The sequence below is a fragment of the Seriola dumerili genome, unplaced genomic scaffold (assembly GCF_002260705.1).
Source record: "Seriola dumerili isolate Sdu_G_001 unplaced genomic scaffold, Sdu_1.0 BDQW01000113.1, whole genome shotgun sequence".
Taxonomy (NCBI): Eukaryota; Metazoa; Chordata; class Actinopteri; order Carangiformes; family Carangidae; genus Seriola; species Seriola dumerili.
The window spans coordinates 968847-985260 of NW_019174368.1; the positions used below are offsets into that span (position 1 = coordinate 968847).

The 16414-nt window shown below is 38.5% G+C and overlaps 1 protein-coding gene across 1 annotated transcript; it reads right to left on the reverse strand.

The window, feature by feature from the left end:
* Nucleotides 1-2171: 2171 nt before the first annotated feature.
* LOC111223767 (synaptotagmin-1-like) lies at nucleotides 2172-15446 on the reverse strand. The gene is given in 10 exon segments (XM_022748031.1): nucleotides 2172-2862; nucleotides 4168-4301; nucleotides 4421-4538; nucleotides 4665-4832; nucleotides 4948-5115; nucleotides 5318-5404; nucleotides 6705-6886; nucleotides 7216-7230; nucleotides 7723-7883; nucleotides 15362-15446. Coding segments are annotated over 9 exon segments (1236 nt in total). The 5' UTR covers nucleotides 7877-7883; nucleotides 15362-15446; the 3' UTR covers nucleotides 2172-2652.
* Between the last annotated feature and the right edge of the window lie 968 nt (nucleotides 15447-16414).

A 16414-nucleotide genomic window follows, 5' to 3' on the forward strand; every position in this document is an offset into this window, starting at 1 on the left:
TGTCTGTGGTAATTATGTTTCCTCCCCCCCTCTAATTCCTGCCTCACATGTTTGGCTCACTGCGTGAGACAAGGACTAAAGAGGACACACTGTTAATCCAGTCTTTCACTCGCTGCATTGAATCAGGACACAACACACATACACATATACGCATGGTTACCTCACTGAAATCAAATGTATCAGTGAAGGACTGTTTGTTCAGAAAAAAAGCCTCCATATTCATAATTAGATTACTGGGACAATAATCACAGGGTGAAGGATTAGTTACACTTAGAAAATTACAACGAAAGGTTTGTTCCTCTGATCACAAAGTTAACATGACCACTAATTGTAATAGGGGAAATAATCCCACTCTGAAGCATGATACATAAAAATCTTTTATTGTTCAGAAGACTGTGATCTTTGACCCTAAAGATGCATTTACCTGATTCTACTGGTGCGACTGTTTGTGACTTCCTGCTTGTGTGCAAATGAAAGGATATCACATTCGCACATGAGGGTTTTACAGCATGTGTGCACATGCAAATCCAGCTGTCCGCTGAGCCATCTGTCGTTGTTAGGAAACATTTTATTCAGCTATTTATTTGCAGTCACATAGTATGCATCGAAAGTGAAACCACAAACAGACTTTCATTTTTCTTTATGATATACAATACACACACGCACACACACACACACACACACATCAATATGCACACTCACTCCGAGCATCTCTTTTCATTCAAACACAAGCACAGAAGGAGCCACAAAGAGACAGAACAACAATTAGTAAAAACATGTAACTAAATGATACAAACTTCATGGGAAAAAATCAGGCTTAGACTGTTTGGAAGACGAGAGGGTTTTCAGAGTAAACAAGAGGAAAACATGAGGAAGAAGGAAAATGCAGAAGAATATTCACACCTCAGCTCTGCAGCAGCAGATCGGTATTACTCAAACAAAGAGAATTTCCTCATGGAAATTCTAACACCACCCTATCTGTGAGTTATATCTATAAAGCATTACTTCTCAGACACTGGTACATTAAGTTGCCAGGATACCTGCTGGTCTGCTTCATGGAACAAAAGAGGACAACTGTCGTCCAAGTGCAAACTGAGATAAAACTTCCAGCATTACTGACAATTACAAATGGTGGAAGGAGTTAAAGTGGGAAGGCGAGGGTCACGTGACTAAGGAAAGACAAAAGATAGCATACCGACACGTTTAGCGGCTCTACTTGTACTGCAGGACTAATCAGTGAAGAAGTGCACAATGCAATGATCCATGCAAAATCAACAACAGCAAAGAGAAAAATGCAGTGAAGCTGTTCATCAACCTGCCACATTATTCTTTTGAGTAGTTTTGATGCAAACTTCATGCTTCAAAATAAGTTGCTTTTCATTTTCTATATAACAGATCTATTTTCCCTCAACTTCTTTAATGTGTGCGTCTGTTGCCTCCATCAGCTCTGTTCACAATGTCGAGAGAAATATCAGTAATTATTAGATAATAAACTTAATACTTTTTCTTTACATCCCAATAAAAGCTTGCACTGCTAATAGCAGGCTAGTTAGCGGGGCACCAAACATGCTAGCAGTTTAGCTCATGTGCGGTCGTGCCAGCTTGACTAAGCTGTTGGTCATGTGACCCTCGCCTTGCAGGTCATAGCTGTTTGTTGAGAGTCTCCCACATGAATGAATGCAAATGCAAAACCATTAAGAGAGGAAGGGACATAACAGTTTTAGTTTTGGAGACGTACTAACAAACCAATAGAGTGAAACAGCAGCTACTGATTCTCACTTGCTCTAATCATACCACAGTATTAAAAGTAATTTAACACACTACAGTAAAGTGATGCTAAAAAAAATATCTGTTTAGCCTTGACAGGAGGAAGGAGGTGCAGCTCAGTAAAGTTTAGGTGGTCAAGAAAATAAACAGTAAAGAGGTACGCCACCAATTTTACACATGAAGTTAAGGTTACTCATCCCAGGGGGGTACTACTCTATGGAGGCCCTACAGTCCAGAAAGGTGATATTTTTCATGTTGAGCACACTGATTGAAATAAAAAATGACTGCTAGTGTCATCAGGCTTATCCCATAAATGTTCTTGAGACTGTGTTTATGAACTGGGGTCAGTGAGTTTGATGAATATATTCACCACCTGGCAGGTAGGGCTTACAGAAAGGCTTTCAAAGACTATCAAGCTGCATTATGGGAAGTGCAGGAGCCAGGATTTTTGGGACTATATGTCTGCTGCACTGATTTAAACAATTCTTTTTTTTTTTTTTCATTTGACTCTCGTTAGTCTGTCAACTTTAGGAAATTGCTGGAGTACCCCTTTAATTGTGAGTCGAGTGCAGTTCGAGTATACATGAGCCAGTGCACAAACATATGCATTCAGCTGTCTTGTGTTTGTATGAATGTGAGTGTGTTGAAAGTGCACATTACTTATTTGTATGTATTTCTATAGGGTGTATTCAATACAATATAAAGCACACATGTAGTTATACAAAGAGATCCCAAAATATAACATTACAAAATGAATGCTGGCGTTAAACATACTATTCAAGTTACAGGTCATTCTATAAAACCTACGATTGTTTGGTTTCAAAAGAAAGAAAACCCCCAACTGTGCAGATGATGCTGTATACATGTGTGTCTGTGAGAGTGTGTTTAACGAATAGGGGCCTTCAGAGCAGCATCCACCTCCTCCTCAGGCAGCAGCGTGTGCCACTGGGCCACAGGACGCCTGGGATTGGCCAGCATGTCTGACCAGTGGCGCAGCCCAACACCTGAGGCGCCGTAGCCGATCCAGCACTTGCCGATGGGGTCGTTGCTGCCTAGCTTGTCGTAGTCGTACACAGTGATCAGCACCTGGATTTTCTGTGTGGAGACAGCAGAGAAGAAGAAGCTGTTAGACCAACGTCTACTGTATGTATCCAAAATCTGTTATGTGTATGTATTTCAATCAGGCTAACGGGTGGAAGTAATGTAAATAATGTGAGTATCATGATGTCCATTCTCAGTGTATGTGCACACTTGTGTAGGCTGGACCAGTTTGATGTTTTCGGAAGTGTTAAATTGAGATTTAGGATGAGCGCAGAGAAACTTTCCTCCTCAGCAGATGAAAGTGAAAACAGCCTTAGTGTCAACCTCTGCTTCACTCTGCATAGTGAAGGTTAAACATCCAACAATAAGTGGAGGGGGAGGTTTGTTAATGCTACGGTTTAACTTTACAAGTACATAGCCTCATAAATAGCTGCAATATTCAGGCTTTTTACATTTTGTTTTACAGTTGTTAAGTTATTGTTATTTTAAGCAATGACCCCAAAATAAGAAGGAATATTCACAAATTCCCCTGAAAGCAGCACCCTACCATCTCTTTTATTACTTCTTCAGCAGCAGCTGTAACAAACAGTTCCAAAGTGCAAATTTTTATTTTAGTAAAGATCAACTTATTATGAATTGCCAAGCCTTTCGGAAGTTACCACATATGCAAATAAACTACGGCATGTGTATAAAACAGGATTAAGAGACTACAGCCATTCTAGCAGCTCTGTATTTGAGCGAAATGCCAGCAGCATGTCAACGTGCTCACAATGAGAATGCTAACATGATGTTGTTAAGCAGATAATAATAATATTTATTGTGTTTAGTATCTTAGTTTAGCATTATTTAATGCTAATTAGCAATAAACATAACAAACATTGCTGGTGCTGGTGGGACTATTCATAGTTTTGCAATTATTTGGACACAAACCAAAGTGCTGGACAAGTCAAAATTTTGCCCTGATGAAAAGTCAGATCACCAACGTTATGATGATTCATCCTCTGGGTAACTGTGACATTTCATGGAAACCCATTCAACAGTCGTTAAGATATTTCAGTGGTGGAGTCAAAGTGTCGGACCAACCAACCAACACTTTCATTCCTGGAGCCATGGCTAATGATGCAGTCAAAACAGAATTCTTAAGTCTGAATATTTTAGTTACTTTAGCTCAAATATTTTAGCTAAGTATCTAATGGTGAAAATACTTGATTTAAGGGAAATTTTGGGAAGTTATGGAAGTTTATGGATAACTGATGAGGGAATATCTACTTTCCATGGAAATAAAGAAGTAATGATACACAAAGTTAATTCCTAGAACCATTCACTTAAACCCCCTGTTGTAAAAGAAAGTGTACAAACCTGGATCTGAGAGAAAGGGATCTCGAAGCTGAAGCTCTCATTGAAGTAAGGATTCAGAGTGTTTTGCTTGACTGACGTCTTCTTCTTCTTCAGTCGCTTCCCGTTGTGCTGCAGCACGACTTTAACAAAGGGATCTGAGACAGAGAGACATGATATCAGACCGGCAGGGATACCATCACTGCCATCCATTACCAGTGTCAGTCTGCAGTGCCAGCATGAATGAAAGCATACAGTATGTTTGTGTTGTGTTCACCTGACAGTCCTCCGACGTCCATCTTCTTCAGGTTCTTGGCCTCCATGATGTTCACTGTTAGCTTACCGGCCGTGGGGACGTAACGAAGGGAAATGCAGATATCACCCAGCTTCTCTTGCTGTCAGGGGCAAAACATAAACATAGATGATCTGTCATTTTGCACAGTGAAATGTTGGTAGTGACTGTAATATTCATTATAAAATGAGTTTTAGTGGATGAAAAAAAAAAAGAAAAAATCATGTACCTCCTCTTTCTCTCCTCCAACCAGATCTTTCCATTCCTGTATCGGCTGTCCGAGGTCTATGCTGTTCATGGCGATCTTGATCTCGCCGATGACGTCATGTTTACCAAAACGGTCAAAGTCGAAAACCTGCAGCACCAGAGTCTGACCACCAAGCTCACTATAGGGAATCTGGAGAGGTATGGAGAGTATTTTTAAAAAGTGGTTAAGACTGTTTGGGGAGAATCCGATGCTTCAAACTCAAGTTCACAACTGTTGATGTTTGACATAATCTCGATGTACAGACCTTGAAAGTGAAGGTCTCGTTGAAGACTGGAGAGAGGTTCTTGCGCTGAACTTTGGTCTCAAACTTCTTCTTCTTGTCTGGCAGCATGTAGACTTTGACGTAAGGGTCTGAGGTCCCGCCCATGTCCATAGCTGGGAGGTCCTGAGCCTGAAGGATGCCCACTATCAGCTGGAAGGGGGGGGGGGGGTAAAACAGGGGTCCCAAATCATGACAGTCAGCCAGCTTTTATAGAATAGAGGGCTTCATCATCATCGCTGAGCCCTTTTGTTAATTCTTCAGTCTCTGTATTTAGGAGGTATGATAATGGTGAGTAGTCTTCCAAAATACTATGTTAAGGTGTGTGTGTGTGTGTGTGTGTGTGTGTGTGTACCTACAAATTAATAAAGTTGTAGTCCAGTGAGTACTCCAGTTTGCCATAGAACTCCTTCTCTTCCTCTTTCTCCCCATTCTCTCCGTCCTGGTGGAGACACAGCGTGGTTTGTGTTGTTAACAGACAATGGTACATAGCAAACCTTTTACCTCACCTCTGAACTCTCGGCAAGAAATCAAATAAATGTGTTTCTCAAAATGTTGAACTATTCCTTTAAGGGCAGAACAAAAGATTTAGCTAGTGACTTGTGTATTAAAGTGAGTGCACACCCCCAACAGGCCAACAGCTGGAGCTGTAGTCACTGCCTCACTGTCCACAGCTGTTTGGCTTTCATCCAGGTTGAGGCTAGTAATGGCTGAAGTGACCGTTTAAACAGCCCCAGTGCATCATGGTAAACATCAGGAAAAGGCATGATGACGCAGAGCTGCTGTTCCCCTGTGATTGGACACAGACTGGAGAGGCTTATGGTGACTAGCATCAGAGATGAAAAGAGTAACGTCTGCACACTGGTTCCAACAGCACGTTTATTTATTTTATTTATACATTGTTCAATCAATCGATGTTTAAAAATGGAAACATCACCCACAGTATAGCCTGCCCTATACCAACAGGCTCTTTAATGACAGGTGTGGTAAACCATTCAACTCACCAACAGACATCAGACATCATAGTTTTCTGACATACACTAACTTACATGTATGTTGTCATTGAGATGATAAACTTATCAACCAGAAGCTTTACCCAAAATCTGACTAACACATGACAGGACATTTTATTTCATTTCCTTTGCTTATTTTCTGGAAATTTAGTTTCAGTTTTCATCAAAAATGGATGGAAACTTGACAACAGTCAGAATAAATCTGGTCAACCACACATATGAGCCTGTTAGTATGTATATGGGTGTGGCAGCCATTTTTGAACATTTTGACAAAGACTGATAAGATCAGTGTGAGGGTGTTACTATATTCATAAATGCTGATTTCAAACAGCCTCTCTCTTTTTTTTTATCAACAATTATAAGTCTAATGCTTCGTCATAATTATTGAAAATACGATCTTTAAATATGAAGATGCAGCCAGTTTGTTTAGCCTAGCACAAAGACTGGAAACTGGGGGATATAGCTAACATGGCGCTGGTGCATTTTGCTACCTCTGGACAGAGCTAGGCTTACTGTTTCCCCCCATTTCCAGTCTTTGTGCTAAGCTAGTGAGATAGCTACATATTTACTGTGCGGTACAGTTTGGTATGGAATGAGCTTTTCACCTAATATATTTCCCAAAATGTCAAACTATACCTTTAAAACAAACCGTGAGAACTGTAGCCCTTGTAACCCATAATGCTGACTTCTAGACCAGCTGAATAACACCTCTAACTTCTCTTTTCTCACCTTCTTGTCATCTCCATCCTCTCCATCCTTGTCCTTCTTTCTGCGCCCTCGTCCTCCCTTCCGCTCGCGGACCTTCTTGGGCTTCTTTCCCTTGTTGAAGCACTTCCTGTAGATGCAGAATCCTAGGCAGGCGACGAGGGCCAGGACCACGACCACGATGGCTCCCACGGCCCACATGGGCACTGGAGAAAGAGGTGAGAGGAAGGAGAAAGGCACGTGGGTGCTGGGCAGTTTGATGGAAAACAGAAGTGACAGTGCCTGGATGAGGAGTTGAATTCCTACTGGGCTGGACATGTAGAAGATTATTGTAAAACCTTTTACCACCTGAATATTTTTATTTTTGTCATCTCTAACTTTTTTTTCTTTCCTCAGCAGACACATAAACAAATGTCCCTGCCAAATACACACTGCACAGATATTGTCCTCCTCACACAAACGTCTGTTAAACCACACAGATGTATTGTTTTAAAACACTTAAATCAGAATGGTACAAGACATGAGATGGACTTACTCTTGAGTTTATGATCTTGACGAGCAGAGCAGAGTGGGCACGTGAAAGAAATGAGGACAGAGGACAGAATAAAGAAATGAAACAACACAAATGAAAATGGAATAGAAGGATGGTTAGACGATGGTATGATGTGAAATAGCAGAGGCCAAGACACTTTTGTGTGACTTATTGTCCCTTGTTTGTAATGCAGGCTCTTAGATATTAATTCCAGGATTTTTACATTGCCGCTGTTATTTTCTCAGATGTAACAACGCTGCTCCGGAGCTACAGCAGACATATTCAGCTGTTTTTAGTAGCACTCATCATTACCAGTGAACTGACCTTTATGTGTAAAACTGGTGACTCTCCTTTAAATGTAAAGTAACCAGAGCTAAAATATTTCAGTCTTTGACAAGACATCAAATTAATATTTATTTGGAGTAGGTGTGTTTGCATCTGTACGTGTGTATTTTGTGTATATTTTACATATATCTGTTTACATTTGTGTGTGTCTGTGTGTGTGCTCACTTGGCAGGTGCGTGAGCTCATTGAAGAACTTGTTCTTCATGCTAGCAAACTGGTGGTTGGAGTGGTGCGAGGGGGGTGGGGGCGGTGGCGGCTCCTTCTCCTCCTCCTCGGCAGCCCTGCGGAGCCGCGCCCCCGCCACGCTGACCAATCGCATCGCTGCTCTGTGAAGACAAAGGAGAGCAGACAACAAACGGTCAATGGTTTAGTCATTTCCAAATCAATTTTGCAGACACTGAAACCACCACAAAACGTTGTCAGTGTAGGTTTTCTGTCTAAGTGTGTTTATTAATCTATTTATTTTTACCTGCATGATACAAACTGCAGTAACTAAAGTGAAACAAGCAAGAATACCCCAGTCAGTAAGTCACCTTCTCTGATGGTACCAAGGTCATGGCCCAAGTCCTGCTATAGTCCTGCTTCAGAAAAAAGTCATTAACTTTTAATACATATGGTATTGAAATTGTCATGGGCTGCTTGGATAATTGCCACTATCTACATGTAGTTCATTACTCCCCAACACTGTTTTTTTTTTAAACGTATCCTTTCAGACATCCTGTTTGACCTTTCACCTGGCTGTAATCTCTTTAATCCTCTCTCACCCCCCTGTTTCTAATCGTCCCATTCACTCCTTAGTTTCAAGCATCTGACAAAGACTAACAAACTATCCTCATCAAAGGGAAGCATTTTTATTTTATCAAGATTTTTCTGAAGTAGAATCATAGTGTGAGGTTAGTGGTGGAGGAAGTACTCAGGTCTTAGTAAAAACAGCACACACACAAATATCCTTACATTACTCATTGTGAGGTTGAAAAACTAAAAAATAAGATAACTACACAACAACTTGACAAGCTAGCTCATCAGTTAACTGGCTAGAAAAGAATCAGTCAACTGGCTGGATAGCTTTTTGGCTAGCAAAAAAGTCAATTAGTCAATTACAGCAACAAAAGTAATATTTTTTCCTATTCACTTGTTGAGGGCTAGATGAGTAGATTGAAACCACTCATATATATATATATATATATATAACAAATTAACAAGTTACATCTCATTTCTTTAATCTGTAAAAACACTGAATTGTAAAACTGGCACAGATCCTAGCAAACTGTGCTAAGCTAATCGAATTGACTACTGGTGGTAACTTCATATTTACTGCAAACATGAGACTAGTATCAGTCTTCTCATCTAATGCTCAGCAAGAAAGCAAATCATTTTCACAAAATGTCTTACGACTCTCATTCATTTCAAGCGTATATTGATATTTGTCTCTGAGATAAATTTTCTATGACTTTATTCCTTTCCTGCTTCCTTTTTCCTTTTGTCCTTTTCCTCTTTATTTTTTGTTTCCTTCCTCCCTGCATCCTTTCCATGATGACAGTTTATCAAAAAAAAAGAGTAAAATTGAGCTCTGCTGCTGTTGCTTGCAGATAATAATCCCTCTGACTTTGCACACACACTCACTCACTCACTCACTCACTCACACACACACACACACACACACACACACACACACACACACACACACACACACGGAGAGAGGGACACATGGCCTCATACAAATATGAGGACATTTCATTGGTCCTGTTCACAGCAGACATTTTGATCCATCAGTAGGAAAAGCAGAAATGTTAGTTACAAAAATTTAAAAACACTGGTGAGTGTGATCCAACATTCACTATGCCAGAACCCTGAAACTGAAGCAGCTAAATGCAACTGAGCCATCATCAGTTTTGTCTTTTAAACATGTGGTTTTCCTACTGTAACATGACAAAATGTCTCCTGTGACATTATCCTAATAAAAAGACAATCTTAACAAAGTGGAATAATTGTAAAAAATATTATTTGGGCTCATTATTTCAGATCAGTTTTGCTGTGCTTGACGAGGCATATTGTGAATTTACCTCACTGAGATAAAGTGCAAATAAAAAGCTGGGTTTATCTTCTACCAAATCCCTCTCTATCAGTGTGGGAAAAAACAATAAAATGAGAAGATATCCATCTGTGGTAATCACATCTTTCTGTTAAGCACTTTAGTGCCCTGTATGGAGTTCAACCTGTCAGTTGTGCACTCATAGGCACATTAACATTTAAACACATACACACACGGACACACACACAGGCCCCACCCACACTAGACATCCCTCTGTCGCTGCACAGCGATGTAACAGGATTGATTGCCAAAGGTAATCCAAAAATCCCTCAGCTTAAACAAATTAAGGACAGTTTGCCTCACTGGGTCTCCACCCCTTTCTCCGCCCATCCTACCATCATCTCCCCCTTCACTCCTCCTCCTCTGTCTGTCATTTATCCTCGCTCCTCACAGCTGAAGTAGAGACATACCTCCACACGTACACAGATGCACATACACATCATATTTCCATAATGAGATCTGATTTAGTTGGCAAGCTGTGTTTCCCTGTGTTGTTGATCCTTGTAGCCCCCTGGATTGCATAAGCAGAGGATTAGAGAGGGAGACCTCAGTGTGTGTACTGGACCAAGAGAGAGGTGGATACCACTCACAAACACATATAGAAATCTCGCTGATTAAAATTGACAGATCAGTGGGTCATGCATCGAGAACTGCTCCTGCTGAATAATGCTGAGTATTAGATTATTCCCTCTCTCTCTTATCTTAGTTAACACACCTGCATCAATACCACTATACCACTATATACAGTTTCTCTGTTTATATTCCCACTGTGAATACATTTCCATGTATCTTTATTTATTCAGTTTTATTGTTATCATTATTATTATTATTAGACCTATTAGTCTTATTACTCTTACTTCTATGGTTACTTTGTGTTTATCTTGAATGTAAGATGCTGGAACACTCTAATCTCATTGCTATTAATAAGGTGTTATTTTATCTTACCACTAGAAACAGAGTGAAAGAGCAAGACTGACTCAGTCCAAACATAACAATCAACCAATCAAACAAAACAATAAAAAAATAAAGCTTCTTGGTTAGTTGCCTGGCTGCCCAGAGTCAAGAAATAATCTGGCACATAACACCGCTGACATTTTTACACTTTGCTTTTTGTCCAGATTAAACAAACCTGTTGATTAATGAGCTTTAGTAATGCTGATTCCCATTAGAAACAATTGTTCCTCAGTGATGAGGTGTTAAGTAAAAAGTAGGATTTTAACTTGTCTTTACTAATCTTAATCTTTGTATGTTTGTTTTGAATTAATTTACCCTATTAAAATCTACTTATTTAATGAAATTGGTATTATTTTTAAACTCAATATTTTGTTTATTTATGCAATATTGAATGGGCCAAAAACCATCTCAATGTAGTTTTACATCTCCTCTCTCGGGGTGTCTCTCTGGAGCTCCAGTAACAACATGTCGGTGAGCCAGTTTACAGATTACACATTAAATATTGTTCAGTCAGATCATTTTCATAACCAATTATTACAAGCATCCAGTAATGCACACCAATCATCAGATACAGTTCATTAAGTTTTTGAAGTTAAAGTGCAATTTACAAAAAAAAATACACTTAAATTAAAATAGCTAAGAAATATACATTTCCAGGCAAGTTGCACAGTATGGAGCCTCAGTCATATCAGAAGTCAATGAAAGTGAAAGAATATTTCATATCAAAATGTCCAACATCAGTCTAAACCTGCTGATGGTACTTTATGTACTTTGGACAAAACCACCCACTGAATTCTGTTATCTGCTGTTTCTGTAATGACATTTTATCTCAAGTTCAGAACACCCCCAAAATCAGGATGATGATGACCACAGTTGTTATCTGGGTCACAGCAGATTTAGGCTGGACTGCTGCCAAAAGCTTACATCAGTGAGTCAGAAACCTGGCTGGCATAGGAATACAAATCTCTGTCGAAAGATTGCACAATGGTGAAATCACACTCCTAACAAATAATAATAATTTTGCCTCCGGGTTTATAGTTTGGGAAACCAAAAACAATAACAGGAACTGAATTAAAGTTAAAGGTCTCATATTTTACACTTTCCCTGTGTTTTATTTGAAGTGTTGATCCATAAGAAGATATATTTGTGCTTTTGAGAGCCAAAAACCATCTCAGTGTAGTTTTACAGCTTCTCTCTCAGGCTTCTCTGTGGAGCTCCAGTAACAACAGATCGGTGAGCCAATCAGAAGAGAGGAGGCTCTCATCCTCTCTTCTGATTGTTGATTGTTTTCTGAGTGATCCAATAAAAATATAGCAGATTTAAGGTAAACAATCAGAGAAACCAAATCCTATAAGGTTGTATGGTGGGTCCAGGTGGGCGGGGCTTGGGACATGGCTGAGAGCGGCGACTGCTTTGTTGCGTCATCGCAAAGTTACAGAAGTCATGACGGCTCATTTTTAGGCTCAGTGTCTGAATACAGGCTGTGTGCATTTCTCTGTAGACTGAGCACTTTGATACTTTCACAGAATTAATATAGAAAGTAGTTTGTCTGTTGTCTGTTTTATAATTTAAAAAGAGACATGGAAATCTACTTTTATACAACATGGGAGTCTTGTCAGCAGAAACATCATCCGTCAAAACAGAGTAAACAGCCTTTTATATCAACAGACTGTAGGAAAGAACAATGTCTGACATATTAAACAAAAGTCGCATCATAAACAATAAAACGTGAGTCACTGTGTGGCAAAAAACCACCAACGCTCACAATGTCACCGCACAAAAAGATGAGTGAAGGTTCAGTAGGAGCCTCATTTCAGCTGATTTCTAAAGGGAAAATTACACTCTACAAAAATCACCACATCAAGTCAGGATATTACAACAACCTATATATTTTAAAGGTACCAACCTAAAGTAAAGACTTCAGGGGTGCAAATATATACAGCAGGTGGTATTTTACTGATTATAGCTGCAGAACAGTGTGGTTACGTGTGAATGCATATTCACTCTTGACCTTTGATAACAATTGACATTATTCTGTTGAGAATTTGAGCTCAAAGATCTACAACGATACAGAGCTTTCAGCTGCATCTCACAGTCTCTATCAACAGGATCGTTTATCACATCTTTTGTAGAGTGTGAAACCAAAACCATAAGGCAACAAGAGACCACTTTGACTCTGACTCTGACGACTGCTGCTTGTACTTTTTCTAAGAGTGGGAAATAACCTTTACTGTGACCACGAGTGTGGGTAGAAGGCTTTTCAGATTTATTACTTTATTCAGGCACAAATGAGAGTCTGTGGTCTATTTCCAAGGTCAGAGTCAGTTCAATTCTAGAAAAGCTGGTACTTCTTTTCCTTAATACTGTCTGTGCCTTAATAAAATAAATATTTTAACATGTTGACTGTGTTTATAGTTGATTGGTTTGGAGCTGAAATGATTAATGGATTAGACAATTGACAGAAAATTAGATGGCAACATTTGTGGTAATTGATTAACTGTGTAAGCTATTTTTTTTTTACAAAACAATTAATATTCAGTGGTCATGGAGTCTCAAATGTACATATTGTTTTCTTCTACAGTAGTTTGAGTGTTGCTTGGAGAAAACAGGATCTTAATATGTCAAATTGGGCTCTGCTGTCATTGGGATTTTTCTCTGTTTCTGACGTTTCATGGACCAAACAATGAATTGATTAATCAAGATAATAATCAGCAGATTAATCGATAATGAAAATGTTTATTAGTTGCTGTAGTTTTCATGCTAGTGCATACTCTATATGATTAACTGACTCAGGTCTTCTCTTGTTACTTCCAATATTCCAAACACTACATTTAGGCTCAATTTTAACCAGCTTTTTCATTGTTTTGGCATTTAAAGGAGCTCTGGTCTGATCTGCATGCAGACAGATTGGAGGTGAACAGCTGACGCTGGGATTTGTCAGTTTAAAAGCTCAAAGTTCTGAACTGAACCCAAGGCCCCATTAGGCTTCTGACACTCTGCCTGACTGCACGTTCACATCAGGAAGAGTAGTAAGTTAAAAGTTCTACTATAGAAGCAAAGTACACCCCATTATGTTCAATATTAACATAACATTGCACACTATTCCTATGAGAATTGTTGCAGGATTTGCAACATCTTTATTTGTGATACTTTGTGGTAAAGCTGAGAAGTCTGAGAACAAATTTTTACATTACATTAGATTTATTATTATTATCATTATTATTATTATTTATTTAAACTTCTTTTACCACAGTTAAAGAAATGGTTTGACATATATATGTGGGTTCACTTTCTTGCTGAGAGTTAGATGAGAGGATTGATACTTCTCTAAGTGAGCAGTAAATATGAAGGTAAAGTCAGCAGCCAATTAGCTTAGCTTAGCATAAAGACTGGAAACAGAGGGAAACAGCTAGCCTCTGACCAAACAACCTCTAAAGCTAATTAACATGTACAAAAATCTAACTGTAAAATCAACACAATGTGGTTTTACGATTGGGTTTATGTGTTTGACTATTTTGTAGCAGTGACTTCCTGGAGTCTTGCTGTCATGGCGAGATGAATTAGTTAGCCTACTGTAAACAGAGCTAAGCTAGCTGTTTTCCTGTTTCAAGTCTTTGTGCTAAGCTAGGCTGTTGCTGGTTCCAGCTACATTTTTATTATACAGACATGAGAATGGTATCGATTTTCTCATCTAACTTTCAGCAAGAATGACATAGGTAGAGTAGGGCTATTTCACATAATGTCAAACAGTAAAATTAAGCTGTCATGTCTTTGCAGAAGGTTTGAGGAACATGTTTCTATTGGGGAGGTTAAAAAGGGCACAAATTCAAATGATAACTTTTTTTTTCAAATCTCCCACTAAATACTTAGATAAAGCATTTGTCCATTTTGAACAACACAAGTTTGCACATTTGTGGTATTGCTGTAGGCGTACTATTTATTCTTGATGTTACTATGAACACGTCTGTGCCTAGAATATTCTTAAGCGATTTATGACAAGGTCACTGCTGTTAAGTGTTTTACAGCTTGGTGTGAATCTGCAGCTTTGTACAGAAAAATCCATAAAAGCTAAGAAACTCCATCAGTGCAAACAACCACCGAAAATCCAACCTCCACAGGAGACATTGCTGTTGTAGAGGTCTGTTGAAGCGTGTTGAGGTGTACTGGAGGTGATTGCACGTGAACACAGACACTGCAAATAGACGTGCATTAGCGTCCTATAATCCACTTAAACTAATCTTTGCCAGTTTTGGAAAACATCCTCCACTATGTGTAAAATCAAATGTTTCTCTCGTAAAAGAACTTTCTCAGTAAAATGTATAAATTAAAAGATGGAGAACGCCATGAAAATGAGTACAGAAATATAAAATCCTATAAATTAACATTAACCTTGTGCTCCCTGTGACTATGGCTGCTTCATAATGGAGTTACTACACAATCAAAATATTAGTATTTGGACATGGATTAAGACAAAGTAAGGCAAATTAACGACAGCTAATGAGTCATTAATGGACCTAAAGAAAATTAATCAACTTTCATGAAATTTTAAGTAAAATAAAGAAATATTTGGTTCCGCTTTATTAAATGCAAAAGTTTTCTTGTTTTTCTCTTTCCATTCATTGGAAATAGCATACCTGTGAGTTTTTTGACTGTTTGTTTTGAATAATCAGTTTTTAAACATCAATTTGGCTATGATAATTAATGAGCTGTAAATCCAAAATTGATCATAATACAAACCAAAACCAGAATATAACTCACCCGGTTTAGTGTCAGTCCCTCTTCTGTCTTTGGTCTTTATTATTTTTGCATCCAAATGTTCTGTAGACAAATTCACCACTACTGACATAAGAGATGTCCTTGTACACAACTCCCTCTCTCTCTGTATCTCTCCCCCTCCCCCTTCTGTGTTAATCTCCACAATATCCCTCACTGCCAACCACTTACTGTCCACCGACACTGCAAAAAAACCCTCCATATTTAAGAGCCAGTTCATCTAACACTGTGACTTCAAATCTTCTCCATCTAAAGAACTAAGAATTTTTCATTATATTCTTGCACAACTTTTTTAATGATTTTGTTTGTTACAGTTTAACTACATGTAACAAGGGAACTAACTGCATATGAAGCTGTCTTGAGTTGGAGAAAGGGCAATTATTTTATGCCATTGTTAGATTTTTTTTACTTGCTTTAAAAGTAATCAAATTTTCACCAGATCTCATCTTAACTGACATGTTAAGGTGTCTGTATTTTACAGTGTACGAGCTCAGGCGCTCTCTCTCTATATCTCCTAATCTGCTGAAACAGTGCGGAGGGAGGGATGTTGATTTGATGTTGTGTTTAAATACAAAAAAGGACTGAAATCAAGGGCGTAGGTTTGATTTCAAGATTAGTTGGGATGCAGCGACCCCACCAACCCTTCAAAACAAAAAGATTGACTTTTTAATGCTGTCAACCAAATGGTTTATGAAAATATAAGATCTGAATTTGCATTCATAAATGCCCCAAAACAATATATAATATAATATATGTACATGTGTCGAATTTCAATATATGAAATATATGTGCATAAGAAGTAACTCGTATATATATATTATTATTGTATATAAGTATAGCCTATATATGTAAAAATTACATAGGTAACCTGTTGGAATTGGAACAATATCATATAGCGACATATACAGAATGTCTAGCTACAGGTACTTTAATATGTCTGTTTCTATTATAGTTTTATTCTATAGATATATAATGCAAAAATATATATCCATCCAAACCCTGTTAGTTTATTTTCATTATACGTATATGACAAAATAA